Source organism: Lynx canadensis, chromosome F1 (genome assembly GCF_007474595.2).
Source record: "Lynx canadensis isolate LIC74 chromosome F1, mLynCan4.pri.v2, whole genome shotgun sequence".
In the NCBI taxonomy this organism is placed as follows: domain Eukaryota; kingdom Metazoa; phylum Chordata; class Mammalia; order Carnivora; family Felidae; genus Lynx; species Lynx canadensis.
Window position 1 is genome coordinate 690,149 of NC_044319.2, and position 22,660 is coordinate 712,808.

General features: G+C 57.3%; 2 protein-coding genes across 2 annotated transcripts in view; one reads left to right on the top strand and one right to left on the bottom strand.

Moving 5' to 3' along the window:
• The window catches only part of CAPN2 (calpain 2), a 36,050-nt gene extending 30,227 nt beyond the window's left edge, over nucleotides 1–5,823 (top strand). The window contains exons 16-21 of the mRNA XM_030302028.2: nucleotides 773–837; nucleotides 1,497–1,565; nucleotides 2,045–2,123; nucleotides 3,119–3,235; nucleotides 3,573–3,631; nucleotides 4,961–5,823. Coding sequence (XP_030157888.1) covers nucleotides 773–837; nucleotides 1,497–1,565; nucleotides 2,045–2,123; nucleotides 3,119–3,235; nucleotides 3,573–3,631; nucleotides 4,961–4,984 — 413 coding nt within the window. The 3' untranslated portion in view covers nucleotides 4,985–5,823. The remainder of the gene's footprint in view (nucleotides 1–772; nucleotides 838–1,496; nucleotides 1,566–2,044; nucleotides 2,124–3,118; nucleotides 3,236–3,572; nucleotides 3,632–4,960) is intronic.
• A 2,291-nt stretch (nucleotides 5,824–8,114) lies between these two features.
• Nucleotides 8,115–22,660, bottom strand: part of TP53BP2 (tumor protein p53 binding protein 2) — a 54,283-nt gene continuing 39,737 nt past the window's right edge. Inside the window, 23 exon segments of the mRNA XM_030302220.1 lie at nucleotides 8,115–8,813; nucleotides 10,889–11,088; nucleotides 11,472–11,638; nucleotides 14,358–14,452; nucleotides 14,455–14,487; nucleotides 15,168–15,205; nucleotides 15,208–15,310; nucleotides 17,134–17,156; nucleotides 17,159–17,641; nucleotides 17,644–17,696; nucleotides 17,698–17,905; nucleotides 19,106–19,201; nucleotides 19,204–19,224; nucleotides 19,227–19,416; nucleotides 19,419–19,532; nucleotides 19,535–19,564; nucleotides 20,273–20,292; nucleotides 20,295–20,420; nucleotides 20,718–20,828; nucleotide 21,950; nucleotides 22,282–22,397; nucleotides 22,400–22,478; nucleotides 22,480–22,503. Coding sequence (XP_030158080.1) covers nucleotides 8,772–8,813; nucleotides 10,889–11,088; nucleotides 11,472–11,638; nucleotides 14,358–14,452; nucleotides 14,455–14,487; nucleotides 15,168–15,205; nucleotides 15,208–15,310; nucleotides 17,134–17,156; nucleotides 17,159–17,641; nucleotides 17,644–17,696; nucleotides 17,698–17,905; nucleotides 19,106–19,201; nucleotides 19,204–19,224; nucleotides 19,227–19,416; nucleotides 19,419–19,532; nucleotides 19,535–19,564; nucleotides 20,273–20,292; nucleotides 20,295–20,420; nucleotides 20,718–20,828; nucleotide 21,950; nucleotides 22,282–22,397; nucleotides 22,400–22,478; nucleotides 22,480–22,503 — 2,373 coding nt within the window. The 3' untranslated portion in view covers nucleotides 8,115–8,771.

The window sequence follows — 22,660 nt, forward strand, 5'->3', positions numbered from 1 at the left end:
CCCCCCCAAATTATCACAAGAGCCGCACGGCCCTCAAAGAGACCGCCGTCCCCGCGCGGGTCTGTGTGAGGTCAGACCCCGCGAGCCTGGACGTTGCGTGTCCTGAGCAGCAGCCCTGGGCGCCACCAGCAGCCGGCCTAACCCATGGCAAGCTCCCTCACGGCCAGAGAAGAGCCTGGCCGGCCGCCCATCCACCGCGGAGGTTGTGGGGAGGCATCCGCTCGTAACCGGTTCCTCCCCGGGCAGGCCAGGCGCGGACAAGAAGATGGTGCGCGTCCCGGAGGCCGCCAGGCACGAGTGAGGTCACAGGGCTGCTGAGGCGTGTGGCCGTCGAAGCCTCCTTGTTCCCGCGCAGACGGAGGCGGAAGGAGCCAGGCCGCGCCGGGGCTCAGCCTCCCTGCCCCCGGCTGCCCGCTGACCCCTGCCTCTGCCCCGGCCGGGGAGGGGTCTGTGCCCACGAGGGCAGCTGCGAGTTAAGTGGCAGCCTTTACAAGGACAGGACAAGAGGGGGACCCCTCGTGGAGTCCGGGAGGGACCAGGCTCCTACTTGTGATGAGGGTCTCCTGCAGGCCGCCAGCCACCCGCCGCGGCCACTCCGGCCGGGTTCTGGTCCTCGGGGCGAATCACAGGCGGACGCCCCCCTCCCCCGGCCCCTCCGACAGCCACCGGCCTGCCGTGGCCCTGGAGGGACGGATGAGCACTTCCTCGAGGGGGCTCCCGGGGACGGCGCGTCTCTGTGGGACGTAACCATCACCGGTACTTTGTCTTACAGGCCAGGACATCAAGTCGGATGGCTTCAGCATCGAGACCTGTAAGATCATGGTGGACATGCTGGACGTATCCTTCCAGGCGGCAGAGCCCAGACACGGCGTTTGAGACCCCCGCCCTGGGGGCTCTGACACCGCGCCCCGCCCGTCCAGGGGCCCCTGAAGGGGACTTGAGGAGCTGCAGATGAGGGGAAGCCGAGGGCCGTGTCCCAGGTCCCCGCACGGGAGGCGGCCGCTCAGCTGTGCCCGAGCGGCCGTGGAAAATACCCCGCAGACCAGTCTCCTCTGGTTGTGGGTTTTCCCGATCTGCGGGCGCGGGGCCCGCCCGCCGTGGGCAGCTCCTTCCCCGGCCGCCCGCAGCCTCGACTCGTGGCTCAGGGACAAGTCCTGGGCACGGATGCTCTGTGCTGCTCGAAGTTTCCTCTCGTGGGCTCACAGTGGTTGCCTCACAAGAGGCCTTAGAAGCACTGCAGAACTTAGCGGGGGGGGGGGGGGGGGGGGCCTCTGCAGGTCATGTGACAGCTCGTTCTCACCGGGGCCGGGGCCCCCCGCATCCCCAGACCAAGCAGCAAAGGTCAGGGTCGCCAGAGGCCTCCTTCTGGGCCCTCCGCCAGCCTCAGAGGCAGGCCGGGTCCTACAGCAGGAGCCGCCTGCGGATATGCTGTGGGCGTCAGCGCCATCCGGTGGAGGGGACGCACCCACGGCCGGGCTCTCCTTAACCGCGGGCAGTCAGATGGCAGTGGCAAGCTGGGGCTGAAGGAGTTCTACGTTCTTTGGACAAAGATTCAGAAGTACCAGGTGAGCGCCCGGGGGCCGCCGGGGGGCGGGGGGCTGTGTCGGGGTCGTGCGGTGCCCGTACAACCCTTTGCCAGGTGGGAGGGACATCCCCAGGGCGGCGACTGGAGCCACAGAGACAGGCTGGCCACACGCAGAGTGGCGCCGACCGGAAATGGGGTCCCCTAACAGCTGTTCCCGAAAGCGTCCTGGAGAAGCCACGTCGCCTTTTGTAACATGGGTTTTTAGCAGCTCAAGCACGACGGTCGGATAAGATAACGTGAGCCGTGGTGGCTGGCTGGTTGGCTGACGGGCGTATTGACAAACCGGCTCACGAGAGAGGCCAACGCTATTAGCTAATTAAGGCAGAAAGGTGGGCGACTCTTCCAAGGCCACCGGAGGCAAAGCTGGGAAATCTGCGTCCGTGCGCGGCACTCGGCGCGGGCCAACTCGCCGCCTGCCTCGCTTTGGGTCATGGTTCTTGGAATTATTTCTCGTTCCAGAAAATTTACCGGGAAATCGACGTGGACAGGTCTGGCACCATGAACTCCTACGAGATGCGGAAAGCACTGGAGGAAGCAGGTAACGCCTCGTGGCTGTTTTCTCCCTTCCGTCCGGCTGCGGGGTACGCGAGCGCTGGCTCCGTCCCGGCTGTGGGGTACGGGAGACTGTGCTCCGCACCCTGGGGAGGTCGGCGACCGTGAGACAAAGCGGGTGCTGGTTTGGTACAAACACGTCCTTTCCGTTCCCCTTTTAAAAGCTCCCTGGTAAAACGCTCTGCCCGCCATACCTTCCTGAATCTACATCTCCTCCGAGAGGCTGGCGGGGCGAGCGGGCCCCCGGCCCTTGCCAGGTGCAGGGCTGACACGAGGGTCTCTGTTCCCCTCTGGGGTGAGTCCCCCACGGGCAACATAAAATCCCGACACTGAGACCCCAGATACCTGGATTCAGCGAGATCCACCTCCCGCCACGCGGTCCCAGTGCGAGGGGAGGTGCCCCCCGCCGCCGGGCCTTCCGGACTAGGACTAGGACGGCAAGGCACCACGGCCGTGTTCCGGCAACGGGTGGACAAAAGGAGGGAGAGACGGGCTCCCCCCGCCGTCAGGCACACGACCCCCTGGCAGGACTGAGTCACGAGCCCTCAGTGTGCTGCAGGGGAGGCAGGAAACATGGTCCTGATTTCAGGCAGCCGTGGCCCAGTGGAAATCCTGCCACGGGAACAGAAATTATCGCTAATCTAGGACAGACAGTCTCTGCCATGTGCATCCGGGAAGTTAGTCTCCAGGGGATTCAGAGCTAAACAGCCGGGAGAGGAAGCACAGGGGGAGGTGGCCACGGGGACGGGCCACGGGGGTGGGGGTGGGCCACAGGGACAGGGTCGGGGACAGGAAGCCTCATGGCAGCCTGCGGGGACAGGCAGAGCCAGGTGAGCGGTCAGAGTCGGGAGCAAGGGTGGGAGCGGCGGGTCCCCAAGTGAGCACCAGGGGATGGGGCGGCGGCGACGTGAGGGCCGCGTCGGTGGCACGGGCGCCGTGTGACGCACACCCTGAGGCCGCGCCCTCTTCCTCCGACTTCAGGCTTCAAGCTGCCGTGTCAGCTCCACCAGGTCGTCGTTGCGCGCTTTGCGGACGATGACCTCATCATTGACTTCGATAACTTCGTTCGGTGTCTGGTCCGGCTGGAGACGCTGTTCAGTGAGTGGCCGCTTGGGGAAAGGGCCCGTCCCAGTTCTGTGCTTGGTGCAGGGGAGGCCGCCTGGAAAGGGGCGTGCGTGCACGGTTGGCCGTGCAGACCCTTGTGGGCGGAGGGAGGAGCTGGTGGCTGAGCAAGGAGGAGGAGGAGGTGGAGTGAGGAGGAGGAGGATGAGGAGTGAGGAGGAGGAGGGAGGAGAGGAGGAGGAGGAGGGAGGAGGAGGGAGGAGGAGGAGGAAGGAGGAGGGGGGAGGAGGGAGGGAGGAGGGGGAGGAGAAGTGAGGAGGAGGAGGAGTGCTCACGGGCGGCCCTCCTCCCACCCCCCACCCCCCTCCCTCAGGGATATTTAAGCAGCTGGATCCCGAGAACACTGGGACCATCGAGCTCGACCTCATCTCTGTAAGTCAGCCGCTCACAAGGCACCGGGAGCTGTCACGGGTGGGGGGTGGGGGGCGGGACAGGGACCCGTGGCCGTTGGCTTAAAAAGCTCCACCCTGCAAGTGTTGTGGCCGTGGGAGGCGGGCCTGTGAACGGGTGTGAGGTCCCACCACAAACGTGCACACCCTTCCCCGCACCCCCCCTCCGACCCTCGGGCCCGGGAGACACTCCCGGTTCCTCCTCCCACACAATTTGCCAAGTGCACACGCGGGAAAAGGACGAGGGGAAAACGAAGTGCTTGTTCACATGAACGAGAGATGGTGGTCACGTAAGAAAATTCTCCTGCATGAAATTCAAGTGGGTTTGGGGAAGATGTGTCCTTCTTAGACCAGATCTACTTAAAATACTTCCTGGGCAGATTACCTTATTCCCCCACCCCCCGCCCCGGTTAAAAATTCCATCGAAAATACATAAACTTGCCGTAGAGAGTTACCGAGCTCCTGGTCCGGAGCCCCAGCAAGGCCCAGGGGACCGTCAGTCCCAATGCAGCGGGCTGACAGGTCCCGTGAAAAGCAAAGTGCAAAATGTCCTGTCACCCTGGTGCCAGAACGTTCTCCCCTCCAGGAGGAAGGGCACGCCCTCCCGGTCGTGGCCTCACGTTTGCTGTCAGGGGAGCTGAGCTCGGAGCAGCACAGGCTGGCGAGGGCCGGTCAGGGGCCGGTGCCCAGGGGAATGACACGGTCCCATGCTCCAGCCAGGAGCAAAGTGACAAGGGGACAGGTGTAAGGGACTAGGGACTCCTGTCCTTGAACTTTGACCTGGGGGAAGCCAGAATGAAGTAGCTTTAGCTTTGCACCTGCTATGATGCATTATAAAGGACCTTCAGCCAACTGAGAATACATTTTAGCTGGCTACAATGACACTAGGTAACTTCTAGAACGAGGCTGCAGTCTCAGTCTCGGTCCCGGCTGCACGACGCACCAAGGGCAGCTTTGCAGAAGCCGGGGCCCCGGGCCCGGGTCCCGGACCGACTGGAGCAGAGTGTGACCCAGAGCCCCCACTCGACCCCACTTGACCGAGGTCGAAAGCACTGGTTTCGGGGACAGCCGAACTAATAATGTTCACCCGACCTGGAGGGGGCGGCAGGAAATGCCGCGTGGTCCGGTCTGTCTCGTGGCCGTCGGCCCGTGAGCCGGGTCGTGCCCCTGACCTGGGCCGGGCCAGGCTGTAGAAGTGGGGAGGAGAACCGCGAGTCTGTGCCCCGATCCTGTCTGCTCCAAGTCGTTCTTCCAGAATGACGTTAGTTCTGCACAAGGTGTCTGAGCTGACCGGCTGTCTTCCTCCTCACAGTGGCTCTGCTTTTCGGTCCTCTGAAGTCCTAACTGATCTGCCTGAAGACAGCCAGCCGAGGACGAAGCCCCCACAGAGAAACTTTTTATCTGGACCCCAAAATGACGGGAACATTTACCTAACCGATGAATGGCTAGAGCTGAAAATAAAGATACTTTTTGAGACAGGTCTCACGTTTCACAGTAAAAAAGATCTGCGTATCCTGGTATCACGTGCAGGTGACTCACTCCATCCTGGGTTAGCTCAGAGAAAACCTTCCATCTATAAACAGGTCCACGGTTTACTTTTACCCACTTGCCCGTTTATGGCAATATCCAATTGCAGAAAAACACAGGGAGGTATTTTTAACCGCTGACCAAACACGAAGTCAGTCTCCAAGGACACGAGGTCCTTGCTGGGAACATTGAAGTAAATTCCCGATTAACAATGCAGCTGCGGCATTTGCCAAACAGCAGTGCGCGTCCCTGGAGTGAACGGAAAACAGGAAGCATCGAAGAGTGACAGGCCGGGCCAGCACGCACACCTCCGTCACGTGGTTGCAGAGAGAGCCAGGTTTTATGTAGAACGGCCCGGTGACCCGTGTGTCGCAGAAGATGCCGAAGCCACGCGGCCCTCGGCCGCTAACCGAGCTGTGCGCGAAAGCAGGTGCCTGGTGTCCGAAGCCGATTACGGGAAAGGACAGACGAGCCGTTCGTGGCCGGGACGTCGGCACCCCCGCGCTTGTGCGTGGAGCCGGGAGGGACACGGGTGGGAGAGCTTGAGCCCTGCTTCACCCTGGAAGACGCGAGCCGCCTTACACACCTACCGCCTTGTTGCCTTACTTCCTGCTGAACGTGCTGTTAATAAAGAGTGACCCAAGCGGTTCCGGCGTGCCGTGCTGTCCTTCGGGGGGGCCCCGCGGCGGGCGGTGCGCCCCGGGTCTCGGCCTGTTCCCGCTCCGACAAGGTCACCTCTCGTTTCCCCTCTTGAGAGTTAAAGGCAGCTTGGAACTACGCAGTTTCTAATCCAATTCAGAGGCTCTCAAGTGTCCACAAGTAGGTGCGGCTCTCCTCTGCTGCCCCTGGCCTCCCCCGAGGAGGCCCAGGCAGGTCCCTCGGGTGTGGGGACGAGAGAGGCAGGACAGGCGCGTCAGTCACGGGCCTGCCGGTGGTGCCCCTGCGGGGAGCCCTACGACCCAGGAGAGGTGTGCGACGGGCCGGGCCGGGCCGGGCCAGCAAGCGCATCTCCAGCCTCGTCCAGTGGGGGCCGGGCACACAGGAAGGGGAGGGAGGCGCCTTCCCAGGTCGCAGAGGCCCACAAACCGCTTCTGTGCCGGGGGCCGCCCGCAAGGCCCCCGGCTCGCCACCACCTGCCCTGCTCCCTGGTTCGTTGTCACAGCAGAGGAAACAGAGACACGAAACAGCCAAGGGCTACGCTCCGCTTAGCTCATCCCATTTAGAAAAGGACTGGAGACATGACCAAGCACCTGGGTCCCCCAAACAGGGGAGCGCTGGTCATCGCCTCCCTCACGGGGAGAAGGTAGACGTGCCCCCGCCCCCTTTAAAAGCCCACTTCCGCGGGGCCCGCCGCCAGCTGCCCTGTTCCTTCTACAAAAACCTAAAACTGCGGCCTTGAAGATGCCTCACGGGGCCACCGCGTCCGACCCCAGGGTCCTTCCCGTGGCGGTCCCGCGCCCACAGCACGACAGACACCACAGCCAGACAGAAGAGCGTCTGTCCCCCCCCCGACCCCAGACCCTTCTCTGTACCTGCAAACCTTCCCATGCAGACCTGGGTAAGACGTGTAAACAAGTAAAAACCAAAAACACGTCGTGGGTATAGGGCTGAGGGGACAATGGATGATCACGGTTCACAGCAGGTGCACGCAGAGGCCGCTGTGGAGGGCACGGCCGGGTCACGGTTGCTTGGTGGCCAGGAACCACCAACCCAGGTGTCGCGCTCACTTCATGTCGCTTATGCGCTTAAAATCACCCATCCCCCTGGGGGCCCGGCGCAGCAGGTTGATCTTGGGGTCGTGGAGATCACTTAAAACTGTCCTCCTAGCGGGATCCCCCCCGCGGCTCCAGGACCAGCAACCCCCCCCCCCTCCTTGCAGCCAGACCCAGCGGCAGCCCCTGGGGAAGCCACTCTGTCCAAGGTCAGCGATCCATGTCGTTCCCGTTACCACAGCGCCCACCGGGTACCACCCCCACACCCCCTCACTGTTCTGGGGAGCCCGAGGCCGGGGTGCAGGACCCTTCGTGGCATGCATGTGGCCGCCCCCTCGTGGTGACCTCACGTGGGGAGGGGAGGTGGTCCCTTCCTTCCTCCTCCAAGACGCAAATGCCTCAGGGAGGGGGAACTTACCTGGTGACCTCACGTGAGCCCCACCTCCCAAACCCTGCCAGGCGGGGGGCAGCAGCAGGGTGGTCCTCTGGTGTCCAGCCTCGGGGTCACCGCCTTCTCTGCTACCCGCAGAGCGTGGCCTGTTGGCTCTTCCCCCGCCTTCTTGCTGGAATTGAGCTGCCCGCAAACATGCCGGGATTTCGCACGGCCGGTCCCTTCCCGCGTGGCTCCTACTCGGTGACCCCGCCACACGGAGCCATGGGCTCCGAAACGACTCACAAACCGGGTAACGGATCACAAACAATGCAGACTCAGTCTGAGTTCTTGTCCAATGAATCCCTGCAGACAGCACCACGAAACACCAGACCCTTTCCCTTCGCAGAGGCATGGGGACGGGGCCACCGGCTGTCCCCGTGGCTCCCGATCAGGGCCACCGCAGAGCTCACCAATTTCTTTTTTTTTTTTAATTTTTTTTTTTTTCAACGTTTATTTATTTTTGGGACAGAGAGAGACAGAGCATGAACGGGGGAGGGGCGGAGAGAAAGGGAGACACAGAATCGGAAACAGGCTCCAGGCTCCGAGCCATCAGCCCAGAGCCCGACGCGGGGCTCGAACTCACGGACCGCGAGATCGTGACCTGGCTGAAGCCGGACGCTTAACCGACTGCGCCACCCAGGCGCCCCGAGCTCACCAATTTCAAAAACCCAGCCGTCTGTAAGAACTCACTCCTCACTGCATCCACACGGCCGGGGAAGAAACCGCTACTCTCCCCGACAGCGTGGGGAGCTTCAACAAGGCTTTTCATGACCCAAAGAACAGAAGCCAGTAAAAAGCTTAGAGTCCAAAAGTTTTAATTTTATTACAATTGTTTTTAAAGTCAGCAACGATCTTGATAAAATTTCACGGTTAAGTCTATATAGCGATGTCTCCAATTTCCAGGATACAAAAGACAATAAATATAGATTCAAATCCCCCTAAAAACCAGATTCCACATTCAGGTAGCTGTGCTGTGGCTCGGTCCCAGGATTCCTTCCACAAGCGACTCCGAAGACGCTACAAACTCCTACACGAAGGGCCTCCCACACCGCCAACACGTGGTTCTGAGCGTGTGGCCTGTGTCCCAAGGTCCCGGGGCCGCCTCCACGGCTCTGGTCCTTCCCGGTGGGGCGGCTGCAGGGGACGCGCCGACCAACAGCAAGCAGGTGGGACACGGAGCCCACGGAGCGGCCCCACTTCTCTCTCAAACAGGACGTCACTGTCTGTCCTCTGCTCCGCGAAACATGCTTCCCCAGCACAGCACGGCCAGTTTATCACGCCGAGGTCCCCCTCGGAGAGCCAACTCCCCAAATCCTTCACCTCCCTCCAGAGCCCATTCCAGATGCCTTCCAGTGACGTCGTCAGCAGTCTTGTGAAATGTGCCACAAACAATCACGTCACTTCTCCTTACTGATAACAGATGAGTTCTTCAGAAACTAAAACTCCGTAGTTCAGGCCAAGCTCCTTTGTCTGGGTTTAATTCTGGGGTACAGCTGCAAGAGAACGTAGAAATGATTTACATGCTGCAGAGACAAAACCTCGAGTATGGGGGTCTGGTGTCACCGGAAAGAAACGAAGAAAAGGACTCTTTCTGCACGTGAGGCACCCAGCGCCGCCCCAGGACACAAGATTCACACTCGGCACCTCCCCTGCGAAGTCACAGGGGGTCCCACGTAAAAATGCAGGTGGCGCTGAGCGCCGGCCCCACCGCGCGGCCTGCAGCTTCCCGAGCGGACGGGACAGATCAGGGTCTCCTGTAACCTGACAACAGACCCGACTCCGTGACAGGAGACTGAGCGACAGGATGCCACAGACTAAAAGTCTGCCGATTTCCGGGAGGATAAGTGGAGGTTTTTGTGTGGGATTTTTGGGGTTTTGTGTTTTCTAGAACAAGAGCCGGAGAGAAGAATGGAAGGTCCTGAAGCCACGGGTGAGTCCAACGAGTCATCCAGCTGGCGCAGTAACAACCCCCTCCTCCGCCTACACAACGGGAAAAAGGGTTTGCTGAAAGAAAGTGGAGTTGACTCCAGCCCAAACTGAAAAACGGGTGATCAACACCACACAAAGGATGATTTTTCCGAGAAAACAACTGGTCAATACAATTTTCTAGACTCAAATTTGAACCGCTGATTAAAAACTCAACATTTACGTGAGTTCCTTTTTTCTTTTAAACTCAAAGGAAACCAAAAAAACGTTACTTAGAGGCAACTTCTACCCCGGGAGACCTCCAAAAGGCTGGGGTGAACACGAACGTCTCCGACCCAGCCTGACGCGGGCCTCCCGAGGGCCGAGCACCTGGGCCACGCGGCCTCCTCTGTTCAGGAGTCACAGGACCGCTTGGAAAATCACAAAAAAGGTTCCAATAAGCAACTAGTTCCGAGAGGTTTTCAGAGGCAGGAAACGTCAAAGGTAGAACTAGTATTTGCTGCTCATGTTCGGCAGGGAGGCGGCTGCAGAGACTCCGTCGGGCTGGACAGAACTGGTCGGGTCACCGGAAAGCTCGTTTAAAGGGCTCCATGGCCCGGGCACCTCAGGTGAGCATCTGACTTAGACTCAGGTCATGATCTCACGGTCTGGGAGTTTGAGCCCCGCATAAGGCTCGGTGCTAACAGCTCGGAGCCTGGAGCCGGCTTCGGATTCTGGGTCCCCCTCTCTCTGCCCCTCCCCCACTCACGCTCAGTCTCTGTCTCAAAAAAAAATTAAAATAAAGGGCTCCATGACCAAATTTAACTTTCATCAACTCTTTGTAATTTACGTCAGAATCACATGTGTGAATATGATCCAGGCTCAAAGGTTTACTTAATGATAAACGTTGTGAGCAGGGGCAGCAGTCGGGACACCGAGGTCACCCACAGGCACACGAGACACGGGAGCCGACAAGAAGGGTCAGGAGGGGGCGCGGGTCGGAATCCAGGCAGCCAGGTTCCGACACCACGGTCACTCGGCGGAGTAACACGGGGCAGCGGAGCGCTCGCACCCAGAGCCCTGGCTAGAGACCCAGACACCGGAGCGGCTCCGTGCCGCTCAGCCCGCGTGGGTCCGACCTGATGAAAACTAAAAACCTCTCCCCCTCGCTGTCCATCAGACGCCTCAACAATCTCAGGAGGTGGTGCCCTCTGGTCCCTCCCGCCACGCCCAGGTGCAGGGGACTGCGCGGAGCCGCGCCGCTGACCGTCGTCACCCCGGCCGGGCTCTTCCACCTTCCCACGTAGGTCCTCTCCTCGCTCTCCGTTATCTGTCCCGCCCTGGCGCCCACGGCACTCAGGTCGGCAATGCAGCGTCTGAAAAGAGCTACGCTCCCTCCCTCCTCTTGCCCGCTCTCCCGGCCTCCTCCCTGCAAACGCTCCCAAGAGCCCCCTCCACCTAAATCCAGGACAGAAGGTGACTCCTGCCCGCAGTGCCCTCCCCGGTCCAGCCCCGGGTCCCGTGAGGAGCGCAGGACCTCCGAGAGCACGGGACCCTGACCGTGCCCGGTGGCTCGCCAACACGGAAAATGTGGCTGGACGCGTGAACCCGCCACCGTCCAAACGTGAGGATTCACCGTCGCGCGGACAGAAGACACACTTACCCCCAGCAAGTTGCGGGGCACGTAGCCCTCCTGGTCCTGCAGGCGCGCCCACCACCACTCGGTCTCCTCCTCGTCCTCCCGCCGCAGCACGGCCAGGCAGTCCCCCTCTCGCAGGGGCAGCTCGTCGCCGTGCTGAGGCTCGTAGTCCCACAGCGCGTACAGGACCCCTTTGTTCATGATGCCCATCTTCTCCTGCACTCCTGAAACCACGGGGGAGCCAGCGAATCAGGGCCCGACGCGCCCCCCACCCCCCCGACACCTCCCGTCCCCGGTGCCCCAGGCACGGAGCCCCCGCGTCTGACTGTGCAGACAGCGTGGGCCACCGGGCCCACACCCGGAGTCTCGGGAGAGGCCCCCGCGGGGTCAAACCGCCCCATCGTGGGGTCGGCTCACGCCGTCCCCACCGGAGCAAGCACAGAAGCCGCATCCGTCCCTGCCTCCGAGGCCGCCCTGTGCTCAATGGCCAGGACCGCGCACGACACACAAACGTTTCCCCGGATGCTAAAGCTACTTGAAAACTGCACCCTAGAAACTCCGGGCAAAGGGAGGCAGTAACCCCACACTCGAGCCAGCTGTCACGAACCGTAAAGGAACTGTGAGCACTGGGCGTAGCCCTCCTCCACCTCCTCGCACTTGGCGGCGGCGGTCTGCGTGTCGCTGTAGGTGGTGGCGAACACGGCGGCTCCGGACTCCACCAGGAACTTACACACCTGCACGTTGTTGCAAGAGGCCGCGCAGTGCAGCGGGGTCCTGGGGGGACACGAGGCAAACAGGGCTGGAGGACCTTCCCGTGCGCACCACGCCCACGGGCTGGGCTGTCTGCCCACAGCGTTCCGGACTCCACGGTCTGGGCCTTTCTCCTAAACCTCTTACACACGGTTTTAGAAATCAGTTACACACGGGGACGCCTCAGTGTGTGTGTGTGTGTGTGTGGTGTGTGTGTGTGCACGCGTGCGCGTGTGTGTGGCGGGGGGGGGTGGGGGGGAGTCATTTGGTCAAGCGTCCGACTCTTGATTTCGGCTCAGGTCACGATCTCACAGTTCGAGGCTTTGGGCCCTGTGTTGGGCTCTGTGCTGTCAGCGTGGAGCCTGCTTGGGATCCTGTCTCCCTCTGCCCCTCTCCTCTTGTGCACTCTCTCTCTCTCTCTCAAATAACTAAAAACAGTATCAGTTACACATGGACACATGAACCCGCCGAATGACCGACAGCCACAAAGGGACATGTTGAATACAGGCCACACCGGGCGCCCAGCAGGGCAGCGCGGAGGGCCAGGGGAATCAAGGAAATGAGTTGAAGGACAGGAAATCCGTGCAATCGTCCTCAGAAAGGGTCGGATGTGTTCTGGAGCACCTGCCTAGTAGTGCCAGCCTTAGCGCTCCGGCCGTGCCAGACTGGAGGGCACGACCGTCTTTGCGGTATAGGCCTGCACTTGAAACATGGGCCTTTACGTGTCCCTTGTCGTTACCGCTTCTGAAGAAATTAAGTGCACACAGAAACTACTACCTTTCCTTAACGGCTGTTAAAATCCGAGTTGAATTTTAATTGGTTTAAAAAAAAAAAAAAAAAAAAAACCTGGTTAGTTCAATGCAGACGAGAACAGGGACTGTTCAACCGCACACGTTTCAGTCTGTTCGGCAGCTGGCCGGCAGGGAACTCGCGGACACCATACGGAGAGTCCCCTCCAGCACCTCAGATGTCTGCAGCGAGCGCTAAGTGATCCAGACCCACGGAAGAGGAAGAGGACCTGGCGCCGCGGCCCAGCTCAAGCGTGAACTGGAGGATGTGGACCAGGCCCCGAATTACCAGGTTTCATGCTTTCAACCTGTTTCCTCTCTCCCCTCTTTTTATTCCTCTCGAGGGCACAGTCTCTAGATCACGTATTCCCCCCACCGCTCACTTTGGTATTACTGCAGATTTGTTAAGGGCTTGGTTTTAGAGAATGAAAAACTATACATAAATTCCTAATAAAAGGGAAACCGAAGACGTTATGACACATTAATAACTTGTTTGGGGCGGGGGCCAGCTGGCTCAGAGGAATGTGAGACTCTGTTCTCAGGTCGTGAGGTTCAAGCCCCACGGTGAGCACAGAGATCACTTAAAAAATTTGTTTTGCTTACGGTGTAAAGTTAAACCAAAAATTAGGCTAAAATACATACGCGTTACGTAAGCTTTAAAGAATATAACTAAGAACACTGATGCTGATCTCTCTACGTTGTGGGGTACGAATGGCTGATCTCCATCTCATTTCCCTTTTTTACACACATTTTCCACAGCGCATACACGTTACTTTTATAAATGTAATTTTATAAAAACTGTAACCAAAATGTTTTGGAACAAACACCTGGGGGATGATCTAAGTGTCGATACGAGGGAGAGGAGGTCACTCCTCGCAATGTAGGGCTATTCTGCACCTGTGTGCACGCACGTGACATACACCTGTGCGCGAGGTAAAGCCGACGTCATCGTACAGCCGCTTACCACGTTATCAGAAAAATAAGCTTATAAAAATACCTGCATAAATATCTTCACGTGATTTCCAGGTTTTAAAATCCTATACGGAAAAAAAAACAAGCCTTCTTCCAAAAAGAGCCTATCATAATTTTAAAATTTCTTTTTTCCAAAAAGAAAGAAAGAAAAATTACAAAATTTACTCTCCATTCTATTACTGTTACCGGGCTGACAATCTCTTATCAAGACTTTAACTCGTTATGTAACAAATCCATACTCGCATGCGGAACACTCATCACTTATAACAGTCCCTCCTATGCTTTATGCACATAAAACCATTTCACAAAATGCTCCCACAAAAATGGATTTCCACAGTCACGTGTATGGGAAAGTCTACAGACCTGACTCCCTCGTGCAGACGTGCAATGGACAGCAGTATATTAAACAACAGAGGTTTCTGGGCGCCTGGGTGCGCAGTCGGTTAAGCGTCCGACTTCAGCCAGGTCATGATCTCGCGGTCCGTGAGTTCGAGCCCCGAGTCAGGCTCTGGGCTGATGGCTCGGAGCCTGGAGCCTGTTTCGATTCTGTGTCTCCTCTCTCTACTGCCCCTCCCCCGTTCATGCTCTGTCTCTCTCTGTCCCCCAAATAAATAAACGTTGAAAAAAAAAAAAAAAGAACTAATGGTTAACTGTTAAAAAAATAAAATAAATAAAATAAAAATAAAATAAAATAAATAAAAAAAACAAAAAAAAAAACAAAAAAAAACCAGAGGTTTCATGGGTTGACGGGACCTTGCTTAAATCAGCATTTCTCAAACTCGCTCGAGTCTACTAACTGTGTGCGGCTGTGGCTTTCCTGTTTTTATTACTTAATTACTAAACTCCAACACTCCACGTGCCCCAAGAACGGGAGCGAGAGGGAGCTGGACACGAGCCGTGGCAGTGCACGCGGATGCTCTCACCGCCCGGCAGGCCCTCACGGTGACATCCTGAAGCCGGGCAGGGGTCCGCGAGGACCTTACCATCCGTCACTGTCTGCGCATAACGTCACACAACTGCACCAGGAACTTCCGATTTCTGTATGGCCCGCGCACACGGCATTGTGAAGGGCGGTTGATGCCCTCATCAATTCGGCAGGCTTGGGTCATCAACCTGTGGACATCGAGAGAAGGGTGACCTGTCACTCACACTTCTGTCACCGTTCAGATCACAATCCACAGCTGTCCAGGATCAATGAGAACAGACGCAGGCTCTTGGGGTTATTTTTCCGTCCATAATTAAACCTCAGGAGCCAGGAAAATTCTACCAAGAGCAAGTCTAGAAACGAGGGCGGCGGGGAAGCCAGAGTAAGTAGGCGCTCACTATAAAAAGGCTCTTGCCCGCGAAGAGGGGCCGGAAAACTCTCCCCTCAGAGTCACTGATGTTTCCCTTACCCTCCGACTCCCACCACAAATTAGTGTCTAAGGACAAGTGATGCACTTGCCATGGAAAGGACAAACAGGCCAACTAAAAATATTTCAAATAGCAGGCTTCTGAAATAAGGCCCACACCTGCAGTTTAACACTGCAAGGTCCTGACCCACACAGGCACGCCATGAACCCTGTGCGGTCCGAACCATGCGGGCACAACTGGAAAAGAGGGTGGACGATCTCCGGAGAAAGACCAGACCCCAGAGGGCCCCCAACTTTATGTCACACCTTCCCACGGCACAGCCGTCCCGGGGCGTGCTCGCGCCCCCCTTCGACACCTCGCCCCGACCCCACGATTTAAAGATGCAATTTCCTCTCTTCAGATCAGAGGTCCGAATGGGACAGAAGGTAGTCTCATCAGACAGTACCCTCATAGATTAATTCTCGCACGAGGTCAAATCCCCCTCCAGAGAGGAGTCCAGGAGCAGGGCCAGGGGGTTGAATTCACCCTCATGCCTATGGGCGATCCTGTCAGAGCCAGTTTTACGTAATGTTTGTCCTTTTGCCTGCAGAAGAAAGGTTGGTGAAGTCAGGGCCTGGTCTCAGCGCAGAGACGAGGGAAGGGGGGAGCGAAAGGGGCTTCACAAACACACACTGGCACATTTTGTAGACATGTAACATCATCCAGACGCGGACGTGTATCGTAACATACAGCTTAATGAACGAGAGGGAAGAACTGAACCGTGTCCCGTTCGGGTGACCAAGACACCACGGCGGGAGGAGTAAGGGTGGTGACGTGTCGATGGGCGAGAAGGCTGCTTTTGCCGTGGGGGCGAGAACTTGTCTTTGTGTTCCCCTCTATTTAGTGCGACAGACCCACACAGACGGGCACACAAGTTCTCTGGACGGACATTTACGAACATCATTCGTGAACTCCTCACGAGAAAACCCCATTACCCCCTTTTACAGATCAGGAAACAAGGCACACGGCCAGTAACATCAGGGCTGGAATTTTAAATCCAAGTGATGTGGCCTTCTTCAACTCCTCCCCTTCAACCATTCGTAACAACAAACGCCTGCTCGGGGGAGAGTGGACAGAATTAAGGAAATAGAAATATGATCCTCTGCCTTAGATACACTGTGAAGAAACCTTCGGTCTTAAAACGCCATCACTGCCGTCTACTCAAAGTCTAAACTACGCTCCGAGATACACGAGTAAGCTACTCAAGCACTTCGACCGTTAATAAGCCAGACTTAAAAAACATACGGCTGACGTTCGCAAAGACCAGCCCTAACACCGCATACGGTAAGCGCCTCTCACACAGGCCCGCAAAACCGGCAACTTCGCGGAGGTGCGCCGTGCTGCACACACCGCGGCACGGTTTCGGGGTGGACAACCACGGCGCTTGCGGAAAACGTGCGGCCATCGCTCCACTGACGCGCTGAGGACTAAAATGTCGTCTCTTGGGAAAAGGGAAGTGTGAACGTTACGTGACCGTGACGCGCAGCGCAGGGGCCGTGTGGGGCAGGGGCCCCGCGCCCGCTCGCGAACAAGCAGACACAAGCTGCCCTGGGTCACTCGAACCCAAGCAAGAAGGGGATGGCTCTCCCGGGATAACGGTCCACAGACTCCTGAGGCAGAAAGCATGACGCGGTCACTAACTGCGGTCTCTCCGTCCCTGAGAGGCACATCATTTTGACTGGATGGCGGCGGCGGGGTGGGGGGGGAACGGCCAAACCAGGTGTGAGACGTCTTTCCTTTCCGCTGTTTAACACCAGCTGCAGGGAACCGCACACCAGGCTGGGTACAGTGTGGGCTCAAGGTTAACCTCCGACCGCAGTCGAAGAACAAGCATGGTTTGTATCGCAGAGAACCGAACTCTGATTCTTCACAGAGAAAAGGGCTCTTCCCTAAAAACTAAGGTTGTTCTTGGGGCGCCTGGGGGGCTCAGTCGGTTGAGCGTCCGACTTCGACTCGGGGCATGATCTCACGGTTCACGGGTTCGAGTCCCGTGTCAGGCTCTGTGCTGACAGCCTGGAGCCTCCTTCACATTCTGTGTGTGTGTGTGTGTGTGTGTGTCTCTCTCTCTCTGCCTCTCTCCCACTCACGCTCTCTCAAAAAAAAATATTAAAAGAAGTAATGAAAAAGTAAAGGTATTCTGAATGTAATGGATTTTTAGGACACTTATGAGACGCACTGCACGCTGAGGGGGCTGTGAAACAAAAGGGGGCTGCAGACACGTTTGTCGCCCTGGGCAAACGACCCTGCGAACTCAGGTGGTTCCCGGAGCTCTGCCAGTCGACCACCTGGGACACCGTGACAAGGCGGGGGGGGGGGGGGGGGGGGGAGGGCTCCTGAAGGGACCAGGTGACACGCCACATTACTTACAGGAGGCAGAGAGACCTGCCCGTGATCTCGGGGGGACGCAGGCTCCCAGAGTCCTCTCCTGGCCCTTCTGGCTCCCCGGTCGGGTACGGCGGGGGCGGGTACGGGGGGTACTCCTCCAGGTACACCTCGAGCAGGTGCGGAGTCTCTGCTCTCGGTTCCTCCACACTATTCTGGAAACGTGGGCTGCCGTCTGGGACTCCTTCGGGCACACAGTCGAGGCCTGGTGAAGGAGCTGGAATGTCGCCGTTCTCCACACCGGTGCTCCCCACTTCCTCCGGGGACACCGATTCGGGAACCAGAGAGACCGTCTCCTTCTCTGGCTCCACATGTGAGTACGGATTCTGGATTTCTCCTGGGCCTTCTGAGTCGGCCGTGCCTGGAGTCGGCTTGGATGGATACGAGGGGACAGAGATGGTCTCCATGGCAGCGATGGTGGTCCTCTGGTACAAGAGTTTCTGGATATTTGGCCCATTGGGCCCCTCTGGCTCTGTAATGGAGCTCCGTTTTTCAGCGGCCGTGGGGCATTGGACAGTTTCTTCCGCAGGGCTTCTAAGTCCGCATCACTGGTTCCGGTAGGGATTGGACAAGAAAGGCAGCAATTTGGTCGGGCTGAGCGGTCGAGGAATTCTTTCGTTCTCGTGGTTCTCCTGAGCGGGCGCCACGGGCTCCGGGTCAGGTTCGGGACTGCCGGGCTCGCCCTGGCCGCTGGAATAGACGTTCTCCGGATGCTGCTGCTGGGTCTGGGAAGCAGCGAGCACAGGCTTGCCGTAGACTGATTGGAAAATGGAAACAAAGCCCCGATCAGTATTCAATAAAGCCGGCAGGTCACAGACCCAGCTGACGATAATTAAAACGTCTTTTAATTTTCCAGTCATTACCCAGCACCCTGCACCACAACCAATTTTTACACCCAACGAAGGACAAAGCAAGGCTTCCATCACGGCACAGTGAAATTCTGACAGAATGAAAACTCTCGTTGACTGTAACACGCCATTATTTTATGCGCCAATAAGAAAATGCTGCCCTTGTAACTGTTAAGCAATCACTGGCTGTTGCACACAAACTTAAAATGCCAAACCACGAAAACAGCATAAAAGCAACGGGGGCTGGTAATCCTCTCCTGCGTCCAGATTAAAAGGAATCACGCACCACCCTCTCTTTCCCACTTTTCAAAAGCAAACCCACGTGGAAAATCATATTTGGCTTCCTGAGTTCTCAAGAACCACTTCTATTTGCCCAAACCCTTCCCCTTATCGTTCTGATTAGGTCAGAGCTATCCAATTCCCAAATCACTGTGTCAGCAGGCCTCACTAAGGACGAGTCCGCTGTGGCACGTGCGGGACGTGTCTGTCGTCTGATCACTTTCGGGACACTTCAGGCCACAACTGCACGCTGATTTCATGACTAGAAAGCCAATTTCATTCAGTAAAAGAGAGTGAACTCTATTCTAGTTTTATAAACTAATGACTCTCAGAACCCAACAAATTAACAGACTGTGTATCTTTTTATGCTTTTATGTTTAACTAGCAGCTCTGCGCTCATCAGAACGGCTCGAAACAGAGGAAGAGCGCTCTTCTGAAAAGCACGCAGGGGCAGCTGTCCAGGCCTCCTCGCACCAAGGGCATGTGTGCGGTCTGACCCGCAGCGAAGACGTGGCCCGGTGCGCGGGGACCGCCTGTGTGCGCCTCGCCCACAGGGAGCAGGGAACAAGTGCACGGGGTCACCACCGTGCAAACGGCCATGTCTGCCATGGGTTCCAGTCATCTATCACCTACGCTCCCCAGCGCCTACTGCAGTGGGCTGGCGTTTAACGGACGTTTCACCTGTTTAAGGTTCCTGAGAACAGAAGGCAAATTAAACAAAACCCCGAGAACAAAGCCATCTCGCTGTGTACCGAGAGAGGACAGCTCTGGGAGGACAGGACGTCACCCGCGGCCACCCGCGCCGGGGAAAACCGGGCCCAGAAGCTCACCGCTTGAGAAGTGCGGGCCTCTGGAATGCGTCTTGGTCAACGCGCTCTGCACGGCCTGCTGGAAGTTCTTCCCGGGCGCCTGGTGCTGCGTGTACAGGAGTATATGGAGCTCGTGGCCACGTCTGGGGCTTTCTGAAGGGCGGAGGAGGGGCGTCTTTGGAAGGCTGCGGAGTGAAGGGCCGGACGGCGGCCGCAGGGGACTTCTTGCTTACAAGCTGGAGCGAGGGCCGGCCCTGGCCGACGGAAGGTGTGCCCGGGGGACAGCAGACCCGCTGCCTGCCCTGCTGTTTGGGTTTATTTCCCACAGATGCAGGCCGCTGTTTGATAACTGCTGAGGGTTTCCGTCCAGCTTAACGTCTGAGGGTGACGGACTCGTTTGCCCAAAATAAGGCAAATTAATCTGTTTTGGTTTTGACGGAACGGGAGGCCTGGTACTTTAGACACATTTTTATTTGCAGCCTGTAAACACACACACGTACAAAGCCAGTCAAACACTGCCTCAATGGGTCCACGGGATGTCTAGACAACCTCATTTCGCCAATATAAGTCACGCTAAAAACACTAGCTCTACGTTTTTAAATCACTAAAAAGTTTTAAATCTCTGAACTTAACCACATTAAATAAGGAAGCTCAGTAATGCAACACCATCCCTGCCCCGAATGACTCCTCGCTGCCACTTCCTACGTAGGAACCCTTGGGTGCCCGCTCGGAAACCTTAACTGCCACCTTACGTGCTCAGCGGCCCCCAAAACCGAACATCCTCTGCACTCATCAGGATGGACACAACCAGGCCGCCGCCTCGGGCAACAGGCCGTCCAAGGCCGCTGGTTCTCACACACAAAACCGTCACAGACATAAACTCAGCTCCCAGTTCTGAAGAACCAAGGTAACTGAAGGACACGAATACGATTGTTCTTCAACGCACCCTCAGTTTTTTAGAGAATCACGCGAACATGAACCAGCAGCAGGCCAAAGCAGCCGCTCTCCAACACGGGGTGAGACCCACAAAGACACTTTAAGCCGCAGAATTTAAAATCACCAATTCTGTTTTCTGTTTTCTCATCTTGCAGATATGTTTTGGTTTGTTTCCTGCTCTCCCTCATACAACATTCTCTCTTCTGAGGGCAACTACGGGGCGGGTGTTAACACTGAGCTATCCCAACGCACCTGAGCGTCCCGCAAGATTCCTCACTGCTCTGGTTTTTCCTCAGACCCCCACAGGGGGCAGGGCCAGCCGACTGGTCCACCGAGTCCAACATTGAAAAGGGGCGAACTTTCTTCTCCTTCTCTCTCAGGGGAACCTCTCCATCGTCAACTGGAGACAGAAAAAAAAATCACATGGATATTTCAAGCTGTTTGTAGTACAATTTTCTTTCTCACACAGAAGTTTCTCTCTCTCAAAGTCTTTGAAACTCTGTAGCCCTAAATGCTCTCTTATTTTAAATTAAGTCGACTACAGAATAACCTAGATGCTGCCGTGCTGGTACTTTAATCCCCAAACAAAAGAAGGTGGTCTGGAAATAAACCACCGTCCCCAGTGCCAACACACGAGAAAACAAGCTAGAGACTAGAGCGCTGCGGACAGCACATGCGAACCCCACTCGGTCCCCACCTTGGTCCAGGGCCCGCCCAGAGCCGGTGGGTGCAGGCCCGGAGGGCTGGCTCACGGTGACGTCTGCACTTGGGGGGCTCCAGTCAGGGCTGAGTGGATGGATTTTAGAGCCTAGGATGCAGAAAAGCAAGACGGGTAAGCCGGCGCTGGAAGGCACTTGCAAGGCTCCTTTTGCCACAGGGTTTAATCTCTAAAAACAGCTTCAAGGGGCACCTGGGTGGCTCAGTCAGTTGGGCGTCTGACTTTGGCTCAGGTCAGGATCTCACAGGTCCGTAAGTTCGAGCTCCACATCGGGCTCTGTGCTGCCAGCTCGGAGCCTGGAGCCTGCTTCAGATACTGTGTCTCCCTCTCTCTCTGCCCCTCCCCTGCTCAGGCTGTCGCTCTCTCTCTCTCCTCTCTCTCTCTCAAATAAACAAACATTACAAAAAACTTAAGATGGAACAATAAAATACAAAACCAACTTCATATTTCAGACTTACAACAATCCCACTAAACTTCCTTAGAAAAATACTGGACTTTATATTTCTAAATTAAATGTACTCGAACTCTTTAAATTAATCACAGTAAACAGAAATCTGCTGGAAACAGCGAGGACACACTACTCCTCGCTCACCATGGCACTGAGAAAACACTTTCCAACTTGGCGGCCCCAGGACTCCGGGTGTAGCTCACGCACCAATGACGCACACACAACAAAACAGGCAAAAACTGGGGACATCGATCAGTCCTTTCACAGATCGGCGCCCTCAGGTTCTCTCCCCACAGACAAGGAAGCATCAAGGCCACAGCTCTGTCCTCAGAGGCAAAACTAAAGCAGTTCTTTCCACAGTAACACCCGGACCGGGCAGCTCTAGGGCAGCTCTAATGTTTCACGCGGGCAAACAATAGTGACCGTGAAGCTGGCTGTGTCCCGCACGTGACAGCGGTCACACGGGGCCCGCTGCTCCCTGCCTGCAGGGGTCTGAACGAGGCCTGTAAAGGTCGTCTTTACCCTGCTGTTCCTACAGCCCTCCCCCCGTCTGCTCCTCCTGCCACGAGACTCCGGCCTGCACCTCCACACGCACCCGAGGACTGCACCGAACGCCAAGGTCACGGACACAAGGAGCCTCTGTCGGTTCACCCGTAAGCTTCCAGTATGTTTACTTTTATCGCACAAACTGCTAGCAAGCAGATTCTCACGCACAAGCACGTGTGAACAGCGCACACACCTCTCAGCAGAACGCACTCACCACCCTGCCCTCTGAAAACACGGCACCACTGCCCACATACGGGGTTTTACACAAAAAGAAAAGCTGTCAGTTACAGAGATCAGATCAGAATCTCCTATTAACAAGAAGGAATCGAGAACAATTTTCACTCCAAAATAATACTGCATTTTATTTCCCAGACAGAACCGTATCATTTAGGGTTAAGAAACTTATCACTGCACTAGCAAAAACCACAGGGAGGTTCTTAAAATTTGCACCCGAACGAGGGACAGGAAGACCTTTTGTAAAACCCCCACCCAGGGGAAGGACAATGAGGCCAGGAGGGCGAGCCGCGGAGGGCCGGGGGACCGAGTCACCTCTGGCCTGGCGGCAGCCGCAGACCGCGTGCTGGGCAGCGTGTGTACTCTGAGCGCCCCCTCCGAAGCCTGCGGGGCCCCGGGGCCGTCAGGCAGAGCGGGCTTCACCACCAGTTCGGCCTCGAGGGGACGCGGGGCATCGTGGACGACTGGATGTAGGGGCCCACCGCGGCCACGCGGCTGGGTGCCGGCAGCCCCCTGCGGGGGCGGGGTTCCGTCAACCTTGGGAAGAGGCACAGGTCCTTCAGCGTGACGACCCCAGACGGCACTGAACGCAGAGCAGGCCGGGACAACCTCCCTACGTCTGCAGGCCCGTGCTTCCGTCCGCCCGGCAGGGGAGCTGTGGCCCCGCTCCAACCCCCCCCCCCCCCCCCCCCCC